The sequence below is a fragment of the Podarcis raffonei genome, chromosome 18, assembly GCF_027172205.1.
Source record: "Podarcis raffonei isolate rPodRaf1 chromosome 18, rPodRaf1.pri, whole genome shotgun sequence".
Classification (NCBI taxonomy): Eukaryota; Metazoa; Chordata; class Lepidosauria; order Squamata; family Lacertidae; genus Podarcis; species Podarcis raffonei.
Genome location: NC_070619.1, coordinates 6,409,904 through 6,432,642, shown reverse-complemented (window position 1 = coordinate 6,432,642; position 22,739 = coordinate 6,409,904). Strand labels below are relative to the sequence as shown.

Below are 22,739 nucleotides of genomic sequence, written 5' to 3'. Positions count from 1 at the left end.
GGCCCACGAGCCGCCCCCAAACTGAGCCACCCGCTCGGTGAGTCCCCACGTGCTGCGCTAAACTGGCACAGCGCGGCACGGGGACTCGCTTCTGCGGTGCCGGACATCGCATCTGCACAGACGCCGAAAATCGCGTCTGTGCAGACGCAAACGCTGGGAATCGTGGGATCCGGCCCATGAAGGGATCTCCGCTGGAGTAAACCGGCCCAGGTGAGATAAACCTTGCTGACCCCGCCTTAAGATATGGTGTTGAATGCCATGATCTACGCTGAGGCAGGCCAGACTTAGAACAGTGAGGGATTAGCGCTGACACTACAAATCAAACCAGTTATGGACCCTGTGAATATTGTCCTGACTCTGCACAGGCCGTCTGCACAGATTCATTCCCAGCCATCTTCGCCCCCCCCCCGTCCCCCAATCACAACCCGCAGGATTCTTTAAGCCAGGGCTTAACTTGAGCAGGCGTCAAAATGGCCCGAAACCCTGCAGCGTCGAGAACCATGAAAAAGAGGGGCTTTGTTTGACACCCTGAAGTTGCTTTGCTTTCCTTCGCAGCCGCTAGCACCGTTAGAATCGCAGTGGAAGGGACCCCGAGGCGCCATCTTGTTGACCCCCACCCCACCCGGCAATGCTGGGATTTGCTTTCCCGGTGCATGTAGAAAGTCTTTACGGTCCTCTCCTTCTGAGAAATTTATCGAACTGAGAGGAAAAGGAAAAAAGGCAATCCTTGTCGTGCCAGAGTAGGCGAACAGCCGCTCCCGAACCATTCCTGCCTGGCACGAGCAAGGATTCGTGTTTTGTGCATGTGCAAGTAACACACCAGATGGAAACGAAGGAAGGAATGCCAGCCCCCCGTTTTGCTTTTTTAAACGCCTTTCAGAGTCTGGCACCACCTTCAACCACTTGGGAAGAAACTGGGGGCAATGGATAGGGAGATACCCCCCTGTCCCTGACCTTTGAAATTTCCCTGGCGACCGCCGTTGGTTATTATTTATTTCCATCGTTCAAAATCCTGCCCCCCTTATTTCCGCGGCACCTTTGCGAGGAAGGGGCGGAGCCGCACCCGAGGCCGCCCCACGCCCCACCTCTCGGAAAGGAGGCAGAGCGTCGCGGGAGGAAGAGTCCAATGAGGAAGCACCCGGATGAAATAAACCCCAAATCACGCACGCACACACAGAAGAGGTCTCCCTCCCTGATTTTTTTTGTTTGTTGCCTCAAGCAGCATCTCCCGAGTGCCCCCCCAATAATCCGTACGCCTGGGAGGTTGGGGGGGGGAGCACAGGTCTTTCTCCTCCCCCTCCTCTGGTGGCACCCAGGGTCTCGCGTTGTCCTTTTCCTGATCCGCTCTTCCTCCGTGCTGTGAAACCCCGCCCCTTTTCAAAGGAGGGAGGCCGCCGAGCCAAGCCACGCCCCCTGGGCCGGTCCCCCTATTTGACGGAGGAGGCAGTCCGCTCCACGCCGCTGTATTTCAGGAGGTGGCTGAAGTCCGTCAGGGTGTGCTGGGCCCCCAACGTGGGTCCCCGCGCCGCCCGGGCGTAGGCCGCCTGCCCTTCCCCACTGTTGAAAGTGTGGGTGCGCTTGAGTTGCGTGCTTGCCCTGCTGGCTGCATTGTTACTATTCGAGTTCAGCTTCTCGGGGTTCCACGGGGCGGGGTCCCCCGTCTCCCCACCGGGGGCCGACACCACCCGCCGCCGCTCGGGGCTGCCGTGCGGCGTGATGGGCAGCTCTCCGCCGTAGGAGCTCCGAGTCCCGCTCGGCCGGTGCGTGGGCGGCGCTTGGTGCTGGTGTTGTTGTTGCTGCTGGGCCACCCGTGCCCCCTCTCCGGCACTGACCGGCAAGTACCGCATGTCCAGTGAGAGGTCGCCGGCCTCGTTCTCCAGCTCTTGGTCCATCAGCATGGAGTGGCAGGAGATGGGAATCACGCGGCCGGAGCCGAGGTGGTGCGAGGGCACGGCGGTGTGGCCGGCGTGGAGGAGGATGACCGAGGAGGGCGGGTCTCCGCTGCGCAAGGAGGCGTTGATGAGATTGTGGCTGTACTCCCAGGTGCAGGGCTTGGGGCAGCGCTTCTGCTGCAGGGGGGTCTGTTCCGGGGTGGGCAGCACCCCGGAATCCAGGTCGTGCTGGCTGACCTTCACCAGCCCCTTGGGCCACCCATTCTGCATCAGCGGGGCCAGCAGGTTTTCGGGCTGCCCGCCAGGGCCGCCCCGGGAGCGGCGCTCGCCCAGCCGGCTGACGCTCACCACCGACTCGCTGTGAGACAGGATGTTCTCCTTGTCCTTGCGCCGGGCCAGCTCCTTGCGGTCGCGGTGCCCGATGAACCAGCACACACTGAAGCCCGAAATCACGGCGCCGATGACAAAGGCCGCCACAGAGGAGATCACCAGCAGGTTGACCGAGACCAGGCCGTCCGGCTCGTCCACAAAGCTCTCCGTCAACAAGCCTGCGGGAGGGAGGGACAGCGTTAGCTGGTGGGTTGACCGTGAGTGAGGGTGTGCCGGATCTGTTATCATAGAGTTGCAGGGTTGGAATGACATAATAGGGGGGCGGTGTCAGGGAATGGTCTGGATCTGAAGATTGGGGGATGCAGTCAGATCAGCTAATCTCAGAAGAGGAGGGGAAATATTTGCTCCCCCCCGGTCTCCAGTGTTTTCAGAAGCAGAGAGGCAGACACAGAAGCTGAACAGATTACAGAGGAGTTACCCAACTACGAGATAATGACAGGAGAACCAGAAGGGAGGGGACAGCTAGGAGAGACGCCAATAGAGAGTATGGGGTACCCCTCTCTCCCCAGACTCGGAGGTCTGAACATATTAGAGAACAAGGGAGGCAGCGAGAGGGAGGAACTTCCTGTCTTGCTGCGGAAGTCGGAAGGAGGGGTTAGAGTGGGCAACCGCCCTCCCTGTGGAGATCTGTGTACAGTCGTACCTTGGTTTTTGAACAGCTTAGTTCTCGAACGTGAGGGTGTGGCCACTGTCACATGCTGACAAGCTACTAAGAGCCACAGGTGAGAGCTGAGTGCAGGGGCGGTGGCGACGGTGTGTGTGGGGAGAACCATTGGTGGACAAACTAGGTAAAAGTTAAGGTAAAGGAGCCCTGGACGGTTAAGTCCAGTCAAAGGCGACTCTGGGGTTGCAGCTTTGATCTCGCTTTCGGGCCGAGGGAGCCAGCATTTGTCCACAGGCAGCTTTCCAGGTCATGTGGCCAGCAGGACTAAACCGCTTCTGGTGCAATGGGACACCGTGACAGAAACTAGAGCACATGGAAATGGCATTTACCTTCCCGCCACAGCTATGCCTATTAATCTACTTGCACTGGTGTGCTTTCGAGCTGCTAGGTTGCCAGGAGCTGGGACAGAGCAACGGGAGCGCACTCTGTCGAGGAGATTCGAACTTCCGACGTTCCGACCAGCAAACCCAAGAGGCTAAGGGGTTTAGGCCACAGCGCCACCCGCGTCCCCAGAAGGAGCACAATGTGCCCCCCACCACAGTATTGGCCCTCCCCATACCGCCCATACATTCTGCTTAAAACATATGGCCCCTAATGGCCTCATCTGGGCAAACAGAGGCCAGGGCTGTCTAGGTCACATCTGCACCATGGATTCAAAGCGCTTCCAAGAATCCCGTCGTTTAACCCCTGCAGGCCTACAACGCCAGCGCCCTAACAGCTCCCAGCATTGTTTTGGGGGGGAGCTATGCACTTTCAGTGTGTGGGGTGGGGGTTTGTGCGGCCATGGTGAGTTCTTGGCAGGATTCGAACAGCAGGCTTGACCAGCCGCCCTCGACCCAAGAGCCAGGAAAGGTGGACAGGCACACACCTTCACAGTCGCCAAGGTGAGAGGTCTTGCCTCCGAGAATGTCCTGCTCGAACGCAACCCTGCAGCCGGATGAAGGGTGGAGAGAGAAATAACAGAGTTAGATAAAGAGAAAGGGCGGTTTCTATTAAGTGAGTCTGTTCCATGCAGGACCTCTGAAGGGTTCAACTTCTGTTGTTATGTTGTTTTTTAATTTGTAATTTATACTTTTCAAGTTTATACATTTCACCATTGATTTTTCTGGGGGGTACGCAGGGGTACACCCCCCCTAAACATTTGGTGAATCTTTGTAAAGGGTAAAGGGACCCCTGACCATTAGGTCCAGTCGTGGCCGACTCTGGGGTTGCGGCTCTCATCTCGCTTTATTGGCCGAGGGAGCCGGCGTACAACTTCCGGGTCATGTGTCCAGCATGACTAAGCCACTTCTGGTGAACCAGAGCAGCACACGGAAACGCCGTTTACCTCCCCGCCGGAGTGGTACCTATTTATCTACTTGCACTTTGACGTGCTTTCGAACTGCTAGGTTGGCAGGAGCTGGGACCGAGCAACGGGAGCTCACCCCGTCGCAGGGATTCGAACCGCCGACCTTCTGATCGGCAAGTCCTAGGCTCTGTGGTTTAACCCACAGCACCACCCGCGTCCCTGTGAATCTTTGTACTTTTGTCCATTTACTGTATTTATTTTCCTCAATTTGAAATATAAAATGGTGATTTTCTTGAGTCAAAATGAGAGTACAGTGGTACCTCTGGTTGCGAACGGGATCCGTTCCGGAGGCCTGTTAGTAACATGAGCAGAATGCAACCCGTGTCTGCGCACCTGTGAGTCGCGATTTGCCACTTCTGTGCATGCGTGTGACGTCATTTTGCGAATCTGTGCGTGCACAAGTGGCGAAACCCGGAAGTAACCCTTTGCGGTACTTCTGGGTCGGCGCGGGACGCAACCTGAAAACGCGCAACCTGAAGCAAACGTAACATCAGGTATGACTGTACCCCTAAACATTCTTAAACATGTTTACCATATTTTTCGCTCTATAAGACACACCAGACCACAAGACGCACCTCGTTTTTGGAAGAGGGAAACAAGAAAAAAAATATTCTGAATCTCAGAAGCCAGAACAGCAAGAGGGATCACTGCTCAGCGAAAGCAGCAATCCCTCTTGCTGTTACGGCTTCTGGGATAGCTGCACAGCCTGCATTCGCTCCATAAGACGCACACACATTTCCCCTTGCTTTTTAGGAGGGAAAAAGTGAGTCATATAGAGCAAAAAATACGGTAAATCTGACGACTCCTCTTACCAAGATCCTGGACGACCCAAGCCTCCTCTGCTCTGGTCAGTGTAGGAGAATCCTGGAGCAACTTTAGAGCCCTGCAGATCCCAGAGAACACCCTGTGTGCTGTGGGGCAGCCCCCCCGAACCCCATGCAGCCCTACACCCTGGCTGAGCCTTGCCCCAGAGCAGGGGACACGCACCCCACCCAAAAGCAAACCCTCCAGCCACAGACACGCTCCCTTTTGACATGCACCCATACTTTTATAGCCTTTGTGGGGCAGGTGTAGAAGCTTCTGTAGAAGGAGAAGAATATTCCTCATCATCAGCCGCGCCCCCCCAATCATCATCATCATCATCAAGGGGCATTTGCCACCAGATATTACCTTGTGCTCTGTTCCAGGAAAATACAGGAGCCTTCTGGAGTCCAGCCACAGTATGGATCACGGCTCCCCAGGCAGTTTCTGAAGGGCAGAAAGGAAGACGGGTTTTTTTGGGAGTGGTGGTCAGTAAAAACACACAGAAATTGCTAGAGAACCATGAGGACATAAAAAACCAGGAATCCTAAAATCACTGACTAACAACAACAATTTATTATTTATACCCCACCCATCTGGCTGGGTTTCCCCAGCCACTCTGGCTGGCTCCCAACAGAATTAAAAGCACATTTGATGAGAGGATGTTCCACAGGGCAGGCGCCACCACTGAGAAGGCCCTCTCCCTGGTTCCCTATAATCTCACTTCTCACAGTGAGGGAATCCCCAGAAGGCCCTCGGAGCTGGACCTCAGTTTCTGGGATGGATGATGGGAGTGGAGACGCTCCTTCAGGTCTACTGGGCTGAGGCAATTTAGGGCTTTCAAGGTCAGCACCAACACTTTGAATTGTGCTCGGAAATGTCCTGGGAGCCAATGTAGGTCTTTCAAGACCAGTGTTATAGGGTCTCGGCGGCCACTCCCAGTTGCATTCTGGATTAGTTGCAGTTTCTGGGTTACCTTCAAAGGTAGCCCCATGTAGAGCGCATTGCAGTAGTCCAAGCGAGAGATAACCAGAGCATGCGCCACTCTGGAGAGACAGTCTGTGGCCAGGGAGGGTCTCAGCCTGCATATAGATGGAGCTGGTAGACAGCTGCCCTGGACACAGAATTGACCTCCACCTCCATCGACAGCTGTGAGTCCAAAATGACTCCCAGGCTGCGCACCTGGTCCTTCAGGGGCACAGTTGCCCCATTCAGGACCAGGCAGTTCTCCATACCTGCCCGTCCCCCGTCCCCCAAGAACAGTACTTCTGTCTTGTCAGGATGCAGCCTCAATCTGTTAGCCGCCATCCATCCTGCAACCACCTCTAGGCAGTTGGGAGTAGAGTTGGGAGTGACCAACTCTTGGGTCTCTTCCAGCTCCACAATTCTATGGTTACTCCATTGCAGCCTTTCTCAACCTTGGGTCGCCAGATGGCCTACAACTCCCATGATCCCTAGCTCACAGGACCAGTGGTCAGGGATGATGGGAGTTGTAGGCCAAAACATCTAGGGACCCAAGGTTGAGAAAGGCTGCTCTAGTGGTTTCATGTTTGGGGAGCTGGAGATGACGAAGAATCATAGAATCATAGAGTTGGAATAGACCACAAGGGCCATCGAGTCCAACCCCCTGCCAAGCAGGAAACACCATCAGAGCACTCCTGACATATGGTTGTCAAGCCTCTGCTTAAAGACCTCCAAAGAAGGAGACTCCACCACACTCCTTGGCAGCAAATTCCACTGTCAAACAGCTCTTACTGTCAGGAAGTTCTTCCTAATGTTTAGGTGGAATCTTCTTTCCTGTAGTTTGGATCCATTGCTCCGTGTCCGCTTCTCTGGAGCAGCAGAAAACAACCTTTCTCCCTCCTCTGTGTGACATCCTTTTATATATTTGAACATGGCTATCATATCACCCCTTAACCTCCTCTTCTCCAGGCTAAACATGCCCAGCTCCCTTAGCCGTTCCTCATAAGGCATCGTTTCCAGGCCTTTGACCATTTTGGTTGCCCTCCTCTGGACACGTTCCAGTTTGTCAGTGTCCTTCTTGAACTGTGGTGCCCAGAACTGGACACAGTACTCCAGGTGAGGTCTGACCAGAGCAGAATACAGTGGCACTATTACTTCCATTGATCTAGATGCTATACTCCTATTGACGCAGCCCAGAATTGCATTGGCTTTTTTAGCTGCCGCGTCACACTGTTGGCTCATGTCAAGTTTGTGGTCAACCAAGACTCCTAGATCCTTTTCACATGTACTGCTCTCAAGCCAGGAAATATTGGGTCTGGTGGGAAGTTGGGAGCGAGAACTGCCCTGGCAAGTTTTCATCTCAGGTGCACGTGCATGACACCCCCCACCCACAAAAAAAGGCAGATGCCCTCCGTCCAATTCTCCCCACGGACTCTCCCAAGTGTGAGATTCTATGTGAGCACGGAGGAGAGGAGAATGGGGGGCGAAGACTCCGTCTCTGGTTTCCCATGCCCTTTCGGGAGAATCCATCCTCCAGCTCTTAACCCCCAGGCCCTGCGAGCCAGTGTGGTGTAGTGGTTAAGAGCGGTAGTCACGTAATCTGGGGAACCGGGTTCGCGTCTCCACTCCTCCACATGCAGCTGCTGGGTGACCTTGGGCCAGTCACACTTCTTTGAAGTCTCTCAGCCCCACTCACCTCACAGAGTGTTTGTTGTGGGGGAGGAAGGGAAAGGAGATTGTTAGCCGCTTTGAGACTCCTGAAGGGGAGTGAAAGGCGGGATATCAAATCCAAACTCTTCTTCTTCTTCTTCTTTTGCTCGGAGACAAGCCTGCTCTTTTTATTTCACTTCTTGCGTTTTCAATTTCCCCACCACCCTCCGCTCCAGGGGCCAGGTATTAAGCGGGGAACTTGCAAATAATGGGGCTCCTGTCCCTGGCAATTATGGGGAGGGAATGTTGCGTGCGCCGCAGAGAGATGGCGGCAGCCCCCGGGTGGGTGACAAACGACTCCAATATCACGTTGAGGCAGGGCGGCCCATCGCCTTCTGTGGGAGTCAACTTGAGACCTCGCAGGCGGAGACATGTGTGCCTCGTTGTGTCCTCAAAACACAGCCGCCGCGGAGAGCTTTCTGGGACACTCAGGCTGCATTGCTGCGCTAGGAACCCAGAATCATATAACCTTCACTGGCTCCCAGTACGTTTCCGAGCACAATTCAAAGTGTTGGTGCTGACCTTGAAAGCCCTAAACGGCCCAGTATACCTGCCGCTGCTGTGGCGTACATAAATAGTCTTTGGTCCGATTTCTTGATCTCCTTCCCCATCAAACCCAGTAAGAAGGCTTCTGGTTTTTTGGTCAAATATTTAAATACAGTGGCACCTCGGGTTAAGTACTTAATTCGTTCTGGAGGTCCGTTCTTAACCTGAAACTGTTCTTAACCTGAAGCACCACTTTAGCTAATGGGGCCTCCCGCTGCCGCTGCGCCGCCGGAGCACAATTTCTGTTCTCATCCTGAAGCAAAGTTCTTAACCTGAAGCACTATTTCTGGGTTAGCGGAGTCTGTAACCTGAAGCGTATGTAACCCGAGGTACCGCTGTATTTTCTTAAGTTCATTATAGATCAGCTCCCCAAAGTTCTTAACTTTATCACAAGTCCACCACATGTGATAAAAATCCCTGTCGGCCTCTTTGCATTTCCAACATTTTTTATCCCCCATCCTATACATTTTCGCCAACTTTACTGGGGTTAAGGTGCCTGCCTTTCGATGCAAAATGAATCGACTCTCCTCCTCTGTCCAAACCCATTGTCAGGGCAGCGGGGGGGGGGGGGGGAGGCTGCGTTAAAAACCCCAGCACATGGGGACAGGAATGGAAAACTCACTTTATGCAACCGGAATGCTGCTGACATCGGGCCACGGGGGCACGGACTACGCAGGGCGGAAAGGCCAGGAGCAGGGACCCCGTGGCCTTGTCCAATTCCATGCCCAGAAGTTTCCGTTCACCCACATTGTCTTTTCCACACCTGGAGGGGAAAAATCAATCAATCAATCAATCAATCAATCTTTATTACGGTCCAGAAACCCAACAAATTGTTACAAAGCAATGCACAATTCAGACAGCCATAATAATAATAATAATAATAATAATAATAATAATAATAATTTATTTATACCCCACCCCCATCTGGCTGGGTTTCCCCAGCCACTCTGGGCGGCTTCCAAAAAACTATTAAAATACTGTAATACATTAAAAGCTTCCCTAAACAGGGCTGCCTTCAGATGTCTTCTAAAAGTCTGGTAGTTGTTTTTCTCTTTGACATCTGGTGGGAGGGCATTCCACAGGGCAGGTGCCACCACCGAGAAGGCCCTCTGCCTGGTTCCCTGTAACTTGGCTTCTTACAGTGAGGGAACCGCCAGAAGGCCCTCGGTGCTGGACCTCAGTTTCCAGGTAGAACGATGGGGGTGGAGACGCTCCTTCAGATATACTGGATCGAGGCCGTTTAGGTTAAGGTAAAGGTAAAGGGGACCCCTGACCATTAGTTCCAGTCGTGGCCGACCCTGGGGTTGCGGCGCTCATCTTGCTTTACTGGCCGAGGGAGCCGGCATACAGCTTCCGGGTCATGTGGCCAGCAGGACTAAGCCGCTTCTGGCAAACCAGAGCAGCGCACAGAAGCGCCGTTTACCTTCCCGCCGGAGTGGTACCTATTGATCTACTTGCACTTTGACGTGCTTTCGAAGTGCTAGGTTGGCAGGAGCAGGGACTGAGCAACGGGAGCTCACCCCATCGTCACGGGGATTCGAACCACCGACCTTCTGAGCAGCAAGTCCTAGGCTTAACTCACAGCGCCACCTGCATCCAGACAGCCTACCTCCAGGTTAAACAAGCATTTTGTTCAGAGTTAAAGATAGGGATCATCTACAGGGTTCTTTTAGATGGCGGATGAATGACGCTTTGCTGAGAAATGATTTGATTGTAAATAAAGCTCAAAAGACCCTAAAGGACTATTTTGAGTTGAACCTCAATCCTGGAATTGAAGCAAGGGTCGTATGGGATGCAAGTAAAGCAGTAATGCGAGGTTTTTTGATTCAACAGAACTCTATCAGGAAGAAAGCACAGAATGAGCAAAAGGAAAAAATTCTGTCTCAGTCAAAGGAGAAAGAGAAAAAAATGAGATGTAACCCCCAAAATCAACAGATTCAAAAGGAAATTAAAGCGTTACAATCTCCGTATTCACAAATAGTACACCAAGAAATTGAATGGAAAATTAAATTGATGGAACAAAAGACTTTTGAACCGGCAAATAAATGCGGAAAATTACTGGCTTGGCAACTGAGAAAGAGACAGAAGGAAAGTACAATGGAATCTCTCTCCAATAACTGAACATGGAAGAATTTTCTCTCTGATTACGGTCGTACCTCGAATCCTAAATGCCTTGGTACTTGGATGTTTTGGCTCCCGAACGCCACAAACCCAGAAGTGACCGTTCCGGTTTGCGAACTATTTTTGGAAGCTGAACGTCCGACGAGGCTTCCGATTGGCTGCAGGAGGTTCCTGCAGCCAATCAGAAGCTGCACTCTGGTTTCTGAACGTTTTGGAAGTCGAACGGACTTCTGGAACAGATTCCGTTTGATTTCTAAGGTATGACTGTATTCTGTTTCTTATTATCAGGGGGTTTCATCAGCCGGAATTCGTCGGAAGACAGTTCCAGCACTTCTCAGAAAGGTGCCATTGACATTCTAAGAGAACAAGTGAGGTGTTCATAGTGAGTTTTGGCACCTCTTTTTCTAGAAAAATAGCACTGTTTATTCAGGTTGTGATTTTTTGGGTTACGGACCCGCCAAAACCCGGACGTACCAGAACGGGTTACTTCCGGGTTTTGGTGGTTGCGCATGCGCAGAAGCACTAAATCGTGCTTTGCGCATGTGCAGAAGCACCAAATTGCAACCCGCATGTGCGCAGACCCGCCGCTGTGGGTTGCAAATGTGCATGCCACACAGATCACGTTCGCAACCCGAGCGTCCGCTGTACCGTCCTTTATCAGAAGAACCCAGGGCAGTGTACCACATTAAAAACATGTTACAGAACATCAATAATAAAAACATAATAGAAAGCATACTGGCTAATAATAATAATAATAATAATAATAATAATAATAATAATAATTTATACCCCGCCCATCTGGCTGGGCTTTCCCAGCCACTCTGGGCGGCTTCCAAAAAAAATTTAAAATACTATAATACATCAAATATTAAAAGCTTCCCTAAACAGGGCTGCCTTCAGATGTCTTCTAAAAGTCTGGTAGTTGTTGTTCTCTTTGACATAGCCTCATAATAATAAAATAGTCCTCATAATAACAGTCCCCCACACTTTCACAGGGCATAGATTATTTAATGGCCCAAGGATTGGGTAAAGAAGAATGTTTTTTGCCTGGTGCTTAAAGACATGTAAAGGTAAAGGGACCTCTGACCATTAGGTCCAGTCGTGACTGACTCTGGGGTTGCGGCGCTCATCTCGCTTTACTGGCTCAGGGAGCCGGCGTACAGCTTCCGGGTCATGTGGCCTGCATGACTAAGTCGCTTCAGGCGAAACAGAGCAGCACACGGAAACGCCGTTTACCTCCCCGCCGGAGCGGTACCTATTTATCTACTTGCACTTTGACGTGCTTTTGAACTGCTAGGTTGGCAGGAGCAGGGACCGAGGAACGGGAGCTCACCCCATCATTGCGGGGATTCGAACTGCCATCCTTCTGATCGGCAAGCCCTAGGCTCTGTGGTTTAACCCACAGACATGTAGCATTCCACAATCAGGGGGGCCACCACCGAAAAGTCCCGTTCTCTTGTTGCCAGCCTCCAAATGTCTCTGGGATGGGGAGAAGGGCCTCAGAGGACTTATCTAAAGGACTGCTTCAGTGCTTTTCATTCTGTATTCAAGCCTGCTGCTCAGAGACAGCACCAGACTTCTCTCCACAAGCGTTGCTCTTGCCACCAAATCCAAAAGAACTCTTGCCCACGGCCAAACTTACTTGTCGCTGGGATAGGTCTCGAACTCCTCCAGCAGCAAACTCTGGCTGCTGGCCCTTACGGTCGCAGAATTGGTGCTGACATTGGTGTGGATGAGGAACTTGAAGATGGTGCCCGTGTTGGAGGCCAGGAACACCACGGTGTGGTTCCTGCCGGGCCCTGCTGTGGGGTCCACCACAATCTTGTGCAGCTGATACCTGTCCGGAGAAACAGAGGTGGTGGTTTTATGGTCTGCGCACACAAAACCAGTGTGTGTGTGTGTGTGTGTGTAAAGAAGCAAAGATCACCAGGATCATAGCAATGATTCTTCAACATCAACTCCGAAAAAGTTTACACATCACTTGGGAAGACAGGTGAACTAATACAGTGGTTGCATACACTTCAGGTTACATACGCTTCAGGTTACAGGCTCCGCTAACCCAGAAATAGTACCTCGGGTTAAGAACTTTGCTTCAGGATGAGAACAGAAATTGTGCAGCGGCGGCAGCAGGAGGCCCCATTAGCTAAAGTGGTACCTCAGGTTAAGAATAGTTTCAGGTTAAGAACGGACCTCTGGAACGAATTAAGTACGTATTCTGTACCAGTGTACTGGAAGAAGCAAAGATCACCAGTGTTGAAGCAATGATTCTTCAACATCAGCTTTGTTGGACTGGTCGTGTTGTGCGGATGCCTGATGATCGTCTTCCAAAGCAACTACTGTATTCTGAACTTAAAAATGGAAAGTGTAACGCTGGTGGTCAACAAAAGAGGTTCAAAGACTCTCTCAAGGCAAATCTTAAAAAATGTAGTATAAACACCGACGGTTGAGGAACACTGGCCTGCGAGCGTTCCAGTTGGAGAACAGCCTTTACCAAAGGTATCATGGGCTTTGAAGATACTCAAACTCAGGACGAAAGGGAGAAATGTGCTAAAAGGAAGGCAAACCCTCACCAGGATCAACTCCCGCCTGGAAACCAATGTCCCCACTGTGGAAGGATGTCTGAATCCAGAACTGACCTCCACAGTCACTTACGGACACACCGTTAAGACCATGTTCATGGAAGACAATGTTCCTCAGCTTTGAGGGATCGCCAAAAAGAAATGAGATCTGTCTGTTTGTGTGTGTCTATACACAGAAGGTAATAAGTTAAAGGTAAAGGTTAAGGACCTCTAGATGGTTAAGTCCAGTCAAAGGTGACTGGCCGAGGGAGCTGGCGTTTGTCCACAGACAGCTTTCCGGGTCATGTAGCCAGCAGGACTAAACCACTTCTGGCACAACGGGACACCGTGATGGAAACCAGAGTGCATGGAAATGCCTTTTACCTTCCCGCCGCAGTGGTACCTATTTATCTACTTGCGCTGGCGTGCTTTCAAACGGCTAGGTTGGCAGGAGCTGGGACAGAGCAACAGGAGCTCCCTCCATTGCAGGGATTCAAACCATTGACCTTCTGATTGGCAAGCCCAAGAGGCTCAGTGGTTTAGACCACAGCGCCACCCGCAACCCTCTATACACAATATTTAAAATCCCTCCCTTCGCAGGGAATTTTGCAAGCCACTTTTCTAGGATAGACGCATCACGCCTCTCCTCCAAATTCTCTGCCTGCCACACCCCTGTTTCTAAAACAACCGCAATCGTGGATGCCAAACGCAATGACACGTTTAATCAGCCAGATCCCACCCGCCCCTTCTCAAATGCCCGCCTCGGCTGGCTCACTCTACCCTTTGCAAAGCGGGTGGCGGCGGGTAGTCAATTAGAGGAAAGTTTTCTGTCATCTCATTAAATCTGCAATTATCCCCACCAATTAATTCTGGCTGTTTTGCATGTGAAGCTAGCCTCGCTAACAGCACCCAGCGAGGAGAGGGATAAAGGAGGTGCAAAGGGCTACAGGGAGGAGTAGGCTTGCGATGGACTATGGGGATGTAAATTATGTCTTTTGTTGCTGGTGGTTGTGTATGTATTTGCCTCTGTTCCTGCCACTGTCCAGGGCTCCCCCCCCCCAATTTTATTTTATTTTTGGCTAAGCACAGGCTGAAGGATGCACACAGACCCCACACCCCAGCCCAATATCTCCCAGTGTGCATTTCTGGCTTGAGAGACAACAGGGACGATGCTTGATTAATTTCACATAAAACATCAATTAAGACAGATTTAATTAGAACCAGCTCGCCTTGGCGGAGGTGCTTAGGAAATTAATGGAAACTGCTTGTTTTCCCGTCTCTGACACACACACACACACACACACACACACACACACACGTAAAATGCACAAAGTATTCACGCAAGAGAGGTCTGCAATATATATTGCATGGAAACGGGATGGTAGCAGCTCTGGGTAGTTGATTAATCCAAATTAGGTAAATCAGCTGAAAAAATACACCGGCTGTCTCTTGATTAAATTGGTCAGCAGACTTTAACCCCTCATTCTTCTCCAGGCTAAACATAGGTAAAGGTAAAGGGACCCCTGACCATTAGGTCCAGTCGTGAACGACTCTGGGGTTGCAGCGCTCATCTCGCTTTATTGGCCGAGGGAGCCGGTGTACGGCTTCTGGGTCATGTGGCCAGCAGGACTAAGCCGCTTCTGGCGAACCAGAGCAGCGCACGGAAACGCCGTTTACCTTCCCACCAGAGTGGTACCTATTTATCTACTTGCACTTTTGACGTGCTTTCGAATTGCTAGGTTGGCAGGAGCAGGGACCGAGCAACGGGAGCTCACCCCGTTGTGGGGATTCGAACAGCCAGCCTTCTGATTGGCAAGTCCTAGGCTCTGTGGTTTAACTCACAGTGCCACCTGCGTCCCAGGCTAAACATACCCACATTGAAATTTTTGTAGCTCTCCCTTACCGGGTCATGGTCCTGATGATCCAGGGTGCGTTGCCCAGCGATGGAACCGACTCGTCCATCAACGGATGCGTCTTGACAAAATTGAGGATCTCGTCCGGAAAGAAGCTTGAGGAATTGTAGCGCATCCCCGGAGCTGCGCAACAACCCGGCCTGCGAGGCAAATGTCCAGAAGTCAAGATTCTGCACTACGTGAGTTCGTAGCTGGACGTGGGCTACTGAGATGTCCCGACAGAAGAAACACCCAAACCCATCTGTTATGTACTAAGCTTGGATCCTAGAACAATAGGATCCTAGAATGCAACAAGTGATTGGCTTGCAGGAGAAGACCAATCAGGCTCCAGGAGGGAAGCAGAATCAGCCAATCGGACGAGACCCATTGTGTAAATAATGTACCGTATTTTTCACTCTATAAGAAGCACCAGACCACAAGACGCACCTAGTTTTTGGAGGAGGAAAACAAGAAAAAATATATTCTGAATCTCAGAAGCCAGAACAGCAAGAGGGATCACTGCGCAGTGAAAGCAGCAATCCCTGTTTCTGGCTTCTGGGATAGCTGCGCAGCCTGCATTCGCTCCATAAGATGCACACACATTTCCCCTTACTTTTTAGGAGGGAAAAAGTGAGTCTTATAGAGCAAAAAATACGGTATATAAAAGCCTGAGGCTTGGGGGGAAATTCAACCACTGTTTTACAAGCTGCAATAAAGAGCATGAAATCACTGCAGGACTCCGAGTATATTTCACCATCCCACTATCATTCTCAACAGAGGCGAAATATTTCATAGGGGGACAGTTTTAGGGCGTGTGAGCACGGTGCCTCCCTCCCTAAGCCGGGCAGAAGTTTCCCGGGCTTTGGGGAGGTGCCAGGAGAACATTTAGGGACTAGTCTAAATGTGACCACACACCACTGATTTGCACACCAACTATGTGTGGGATGTAATCCATTAGCACAGTCCAATGCCGGATTTCGGTTTGATGAGGCCCTAAGCTACTGAGGGCAATGGGGCCCTTTATATGTCCAGCTGTCCTTTGTCAACAACAAATTGCTGCTGTTTTTTGTGTGTGTTGAATATATGCTATATGGTAATTTATGGACCTCATAGGTATCTCAAGCCATTTGCACACGTTGCCATACAACCAGTCCATGCAGAATGTAGGCACCCTATATATAGAAAGGAGCAAACCAGTGATATTTTAGGGAGCGGGCTAGCAGGTGGGCCCATTACTTACATCATAGGAGCCTACACAACACAAACCACTGTTGCTGTATATAGGTTCTGTTTTATTTTATTTGTTTTTTATCTTACATTTTGGAAATGTACCGTATTTTTTGCTCTATAAGACTCACTTTTTCCCTCCTAAGAAGTAAGGGAAAATGTGTGTGCGTCTTATGGAGTGAATGCAGGCTGCGCAGCTATCCCAGAAGGCAGAACAGCAAGAGGGATCGCTGCGTTCGCTGCGCAGCGATCCCTCTTGCTGTTCTGGCTTCTGAGATTCAGATTCTTATTTTTCTTGTTTTCCTCCTCCAAAAACTAGGTGCGTCTTGTGGTCTGGTGCGTCTTATAGAGCGAAAAATACAGTACATCCTGTTTTTAATCCCCCTTTAATTTTTTTCGGGCCCCCAAGAGAGTGAGGCCTTAAGCTATAGCAGGGGTGTCAAACTCAAATTCATCGGGGGCCGCATCAGCAATTTGGTCACCCTCAAAGGGCCGGTTGTATCTGTAGGACTATGTAAAGGACATGTAAAGTGGAGGTTTCCTGTGTAGAATGGCTGGCGCTGCTAGAGGGCAGACGTCCTCTGGCTTGTAGGCTGCCGCGCATGCACTGAAGAGGCGGCTTTCTTGTGTAAAAAAAAAAAAAAGCGAGAATAAAAGGTGAAGGCTAGCAGCCGGCGGCGGCTACACGGGCCACATGACGAGGTCTGGCGGGCCGGATTCGGCCCGCGGGCCTTGTGTTTGACACCCGTGAGCTATAGCTTGTTTATCTTATATGTAAATCTGTCCCTGGTCAAATACAATATTCCTTGTTTCCCTAGCATGGACACAAGCAGGAAGACATCGTTGCCTTACTGCAATTTTTCACATCAATTCAGTCTCCGTTTCTTTGTGTAATTACCAAGCCAAGCCTGCCTTTCAGGGATCAAATCGTGAACTGAAATGTGGGCAAACTTTTCATTTCTTTACTCAGAAAGACTCTATTCTTTTAAGAGGGATTAAAGGGGACACCAGGAAATAATCTTAACTAAGAGATTCAAACGAATCTGCAAACTCGCTTCCGGCTATATTGAGGGGGAACTGCTCTGCTACATCACTCGCTAGCGGATAATTCTTCTTCAGTATATCCTTTTCTACTATCCTTAATATTCCCTCACTATGCAGACTTTAATGAGTCATTGCTTATTCAAATCCCCAGCCATCTCCGCGACAAGCCAAGAGGCATTGAATTAGGATACAGCGGTACCTCGGTTTTTGAACGTTTCTGTTGACGAACATTTTGTTGGAAGCCACCCAGAGTGGCGGAGTATAAGTAATAAATTATGATTATTATTATTTCAGTTTTCGAACACCGTAAACCTGGAAGTAAATGCTTCAGTTTTCGAACATGCCTTGGAAGTCGAACATGCCACACGGCTTCTGTATTGAATTTTCCGTATTGAGTTTTCTGTATTGAGGCTTCCGTATTAAGTTTTCGGTTATTGAACTTTTCAGAATCTGAACGGTCTTCCGGAACGGATTACGTTCGAAAGCCGAGGTACTGCTGTATAAGAAAAAGCTGTTACAGTGGAGCCCCGCAAGACGAATGCCTCACAAGACGAAAAACTCGCTAGACGAAAGGGTTTTCCGTTTTTTGAGTCGTTCCGCAAGACGAATTTCCCTATGGGCTTGCTTCGCAAGACGAAATGTCTTGCGAGTTCTTGCGAGTTTGTTTCCTTTTTCTTAAAGCCGCTAAGCCGTTAATAGCTGCTAAGCCGTTAATAGCCGCTAAGCCGCTAATAGCTGCTAAGCCGCTAAGCCGCTAATAGCCGTGCTTCGCAAGACGAAAAAACCGCAAGTCGAAGAGACTTGCGGAACAGATTAATTTCGTCTTGCGAGGCACCACTGTATGTACTGAGTTGAATAGGATCCAGAATGCAGCAGTCTGATTGGTCCTAGAACAATGCAGCAGTATGATTGGTCTGCAGGAGCCACCCAATCCAGCTTCAGGTGGAAGTGAATCCACAACCTGATTGGCCTACAGGAGAATTCCGGAATTAGCCAATCATGTGCAGCCCATTGTGTAAATAATGTATATAAAGCAGAGACTTTGAGGGGACTTTGATTCCTCCTCACCACTATGAGCTGAATAAAGAGCATGAAATCCACTCTCGGCTCTGAGTATATTTCAAAAGGCTTGCTAGATCAGACAAAGGGATCGTCTGGTCCAGAGCCCAGTTTCCCAAAGCAGTCTGTTCCTGCACGCCCCCTTCTTAGCATCCGAAGAGAGCAACTTCCAGATCAAGATCCCTTTCCTGGCACTGTTTGGGTGTTTGTGAACATCCCGTGCCATCCCAGGAGCTCAGCCCATGTGGGGGGAGTTCCCTTTGAGGACATAAATAAGGAACAGCCCTGCTAGGGGAGATCAAAGGACCAGCATCTTGGTATCTGCGGTGACTGTCCAAGCACCTCTCAGAAGCCCTTGGGCGGGACATGAAGATCTGTAACGACACCTCCTTATGTGCTGTTTGTCCCCGGTGCCTGGGACTCAGGACAGGCAGCCACCTCTGAACGCAACGGTTCTGTTGCAGCTTTCACTGGTGTGGAAGACTCGCTGGTCCTGAATGGGGCAACTGTGCCCCTGAAAGACCAGGTGCGCAGCCTGGGAGTCATTTTGGACTCACAGCTGTCCATGGAGGCGCAGGTCAATTCTGTGTCCAGGGCAGCTGTCTATCAGCTCCATCTAGTACGCAGACTAAGACCCTACCTGCCCACGGACTGTCTCGCCAGAGTGGTGCATGCTCTAGTTATCTCCCGCTTGGACTACTGCAATGCGCTTTACGTGGGGCTCCCTTTGAAGGTGACCCGGAAACTACAACTAATCCAGAATGCGGCCGCCAGAATGGTGACTGGGAGCGGCCGCCGAGACCATATAACACCGGGCTTGAAAGACTTACACTGCCTCCCAGTACATTTCGGAGCGCAATTCCGAGTGTTAGTGCTGACCTTTAAAGCCCTAAACGGCCTCAGCCCAGTATACCTGAAGGAGCGTCTCCACCCCCATCATCCATCCCGGACACTGAGGTCCAGCTCCGAGGGCCTTCTGGCGGTTCTCTCATTGCAAGAAGCAAAGCTACAGGGAACCAGGCAGAGGGCCTTCTCGGTAGTGGCACCTGCCCTGTGGAATGCCCTCCCGTCAAGGAAATAAACAACTACCTGACATTCAGAAGACATCTGAAGGCAGCCCTGTTTAGGGAGGCTTTTAATGTATGACATATTACTATATTTTTGTTCTTTGTGGAAGCCGCCCAGAGTGGCTAGGGAAACCCAGCCAGATGGGCGGGGTACAAATAATAAATTATTATTATTATTTCGCTGGTGGCTTGAAAGAACGTGGCAGCTGTCAGTTTCACTCACCGTGGTTTTGGCACCAGTTCCTCTGGCACAGGGGTCCAAACGGATTCGGGGGATTTCTGCTCGCGGAAGCGACCCTCGAAGACAGAGGCGATTTGGGCCATGTCAAAGGCACACACGGCAGAGCCTGGTATGCTGGAGAAAGAGAAAAAGAGAAAAAGAGAGAGAAAGAGAGAAAGAAAGAAAGAAAGAAAGAAAGAAAGAAAGAAGGAAAGAAAGAGCGCTTTGCTGTGAATTCACAATATGGCAAATTGTAGGCATGTTGCTCTCCTTCAGCCTCAATAAGGTAAAGGTAAAGGGACCCCTGACCATTAGGTCCAGTCGTGGCCGACTCTGGGTTGCGGCGCTCATTTCGTTTTATTGGCTGAGGGAGCCGGCGTACAGCTTCCGGGTCATGTGGCCAGCAGGACTAAGCCGCTTCTGGCGAACCAGAGCAGCGCACGGAAACGCCATTTACCTTCCCGCCAGAGTGGTACCTATTTATCTACTTCCACTTTGACATGCTTTCGAACTGCTAGGTTGGCAGGAGCAGGGACCGAGCAATGGGAGCTCACCCTGTCGCAGGGATTCGAACTGCCGACCTTCTGATCGGCAAGCCCTAGGCTCTGTGGTTTAACCCACAGCGCCACCCGCATCCCAGCCTCAATAAACCCACCTGCAAAAGTGACCTGCCATTTCCTCTCTTATTCCACACACACACACACCATTTTAAATACAGTTCTCCGGATTTCTGCAGCCATTTTGCCCTTGAAATATATTGCCGTCATTTCAAGGCAGAGAGTTGTTTATTCTTAAAACGGGTTCTAAAGCAACCTCTTTGAACCGACTGCATTTTAATGATGAAGTGTTTTAACAACAGACTGGATTTCAACAGCAGCGACGGCTTTGACTGGCCGGCTAAACCAGGTGAGGTTAGCCTCAAACCCTTGGCGAGGTCCAATCCATATTTGTCACAATCAGCTCTGTTTTCCATGTTCTTCTTGTTGTTGTTGTGTCCTAGACTGTCTCTCCAGAACAGTGCACACTCTGGTTATCTCACGCTTGGACTACTGCAATGCGCTCTATGTGGGGCTACTATTGAAGGTGACTCAGAAACTGCAACTAATCCAGAATGCGGCAGCCAGACTGGTGACTGGGAGCAGCTGCCGAGACCATATAACACCAGTCCCGAAAGGCCTACATTGGCACCCAGTACATTTCCGAGCACAATTCAAAGTGTTGGTGCTGACCTTGAAAGTCCTAACCAGCCTCGGCCCAGTAGACCTGAAGGAGCGTCTCCACCCCAATCATCCAGCCCAGACACTGAGGTCCAGCTCCGAGGGACTTCTGGAAATTCCCTCCCTGCGAGGTTACAGGAAACCAGGCCTTCTCGGTGGTGGCACCCGCCCCGTGGAATGCCCTCCCATCAGATGTCAAGGAAATAAACAACTATCTGAATTTTAGAAGACATCTGAAGGCAACTATGTTTAGGGAAGTTTTTAATGTCTGATGTTTTAATCATGTTTTCAATATTCTGTTGGGAGCCAGCTAGATGTGCGGGGTATGTATGTATGTAAAAGGTAAAGGGACCACTGACCATTAGGTCCAGTCGTGACCGACTCTGGGGTTGCGGCGCTCATCTCGCTTTACTGGCCGAGGGAGCCGGCGTACAGTTTCCGGGTCATGTGGCCAGCATGACTAAGCCGCTCCTGGTGAACCAGAGCAGCGCACGGAAATGCCATTTACCTTTCCGCCGGAGCAGTACCTATTTATCTACTTGCACTCTGAGGTGCTTTCGAACTGCTAGGTTGGCAGGAGCAGGGACCGAGCAATGGGAGCTCACCCCATCGCGGGGATTCAAACCACCGACCTTCTGATTGGCAAGTCCTAGGCTCTGTGGTTTAACCCACAGCGCCACCCACGTCCCTATTTATGTTTGTATGTATAAATAAATAAATAAATAAATAAATAATGTTGTGTTATTATACTGTAAACTGTCTTGTGATCTTCAGATGATGGGCGGTTAATAATAATAATAATAATAATAATAATAATAATAATATCAGTGTAAACAAATGCAGTGCAAAAACTCAAGGCAGAAGGAACTCTAGATGTGTTGAGGGCTGAATCCTGAAGAGTCCCCCACCCCAACTCAGACGTGGGCCCCTGCTATTCCCAACCACCACTGACCTGTTGGCAGGCGTGGAAAAGACAGCGAGCACGACCGGCCGGCCATCGATCTCCAGGATGTCCGTGACAGACTGGATGACATTGAAGTAGAAATGGGAGTCTCCTGGGACAGAACAGTTGAGGCGAGCCTTGAGGAAGGAGGTCCACTGTTTCTCCAGAACCCGCTGAGAGCCACCCATGTCGTTCTTGCAAACTCTGGCCACCCGAGACACTACCACCTGTGTTGTGGGGACAGCAAGGAGGGTCAGAGGAATCTGGGTCCAAGGGTCCTTGGGGGCTGGCGCCAGGCCTGGTCAACAATGCCCATGTAGACCTCCTCTCTCCAATTTACCTTCTCTAAGTAGTTAAACTCCATTGCGATCTCCCTGAAGAAGAAGTAGACGTGGCTTTTCCACTCCACGGCGCGGACGAAATATGGTTCTGGGTGGGGAGAGTCCAGATAAAGGAGGTTATTTTTATTATTTGTATGGTTTAATGCTTTATTTAAGCATACAGTCATACCTCGGCTTGAATACGCTTCAGGTTGAGCGCTTTTGGGTTGTGCTCTGGGCAACCCGGAAGTAACGGAGCGCGTTACTTCTGGGTTGCGCCGCTCGCGCATGCGCAGACGGTCAAAATGATGTCACGCGCATGCGCGGAAGCGGTGAATCATGACCCACGCATGAGCAGTCACGGGTTGCGTTCGCTTCAGGGTGCGAAAGGGGCTCCGGAATGGATCCTGTTTGCATCCTGAGGTATAAACAAACAAACAAACAAACAAACAAACAAACAATAAGGTGCACACACTTAACCCCCAAAACCAGAGAGTAAAGGGAAAAGGTAAGAAAGAAAAAAGGATGAAGTACCACACCCATTTGACTCCCCTTCACCAACACTTGTCACCTTTGAGTCATTTAAATTCTTATTTACATTGCATATCATTTATCGCTGTAGAGTGGTACCTCTGCTTAAGAACTTAATTCGTTCTGGAGGTCTGTTCTTAACCTGAAACTGCTCTTAACCTGAGGTACCACTTTAGCTAACGGGGCCTCCCGCTGTACTGTACTGTACTGTACTGTACTGATGAAC

General features: G+C 50.6%; 1 protein-coding gene across 2 annotated transcripts in view; it reads right to left on the bottom strand.

Annotated features, from left to right (window-relative positions):
• Nucleotides 1–826: 826 nt before the first annotated feature.
• The window catches only part of SEMA6B (semaphorin 6B), an 85,065-nt gene continuing 63,152 nt past the window's right edge, over nucleotides 827–22,739 (bottom strand). For both annotated transcript variants that reach the window (XM_053372333.1, XM_053372334.1), the window contains 9 exons: nucleotides 22,003–22,091; nucleotides 21,672–21,889; nucleotides 19,506–19,637; nucleotides 14,897–15,046; nucleotides 12,078–12,272; nucleotides 8,937–9,077; nucleotides 5,465–5,542; nucleotides 3,815–3,873; nucleotides 827–2,440 (listed from right to left, as the gene is read on the bottom strand). In XM_053372333.1, the coding sequence (XP_053228308.1) occupies nucleotides 1,428–2,440; nucleotides 3,815–3,873; nucleotides 5,465–5,542; nucleotides 8,937–9,077; nucleotides 12,078–12,272; nucleotides 14,897–15,046; nucleotides 19,506–19,637; nucleotides 21,672–21,889; nucleotides 22,003–22,091 (2,075 nt within the window). In that variant the 3' untranslated portion in view covers nucleotides 827–1,427. The remainder of the gene's footprint in view (nucleotides 2,441–3,814; nucleotides 3,874–5,464; nucleotides 5,543–8,936; nucleotides 9,078–12,077; nucleotides 12,273–14,896; nucleotides 15,047–19,505; nucleotides 19,638–21,671; nucleotides 21,890–22,002; nucleotides 22,092–22,739) is intronic.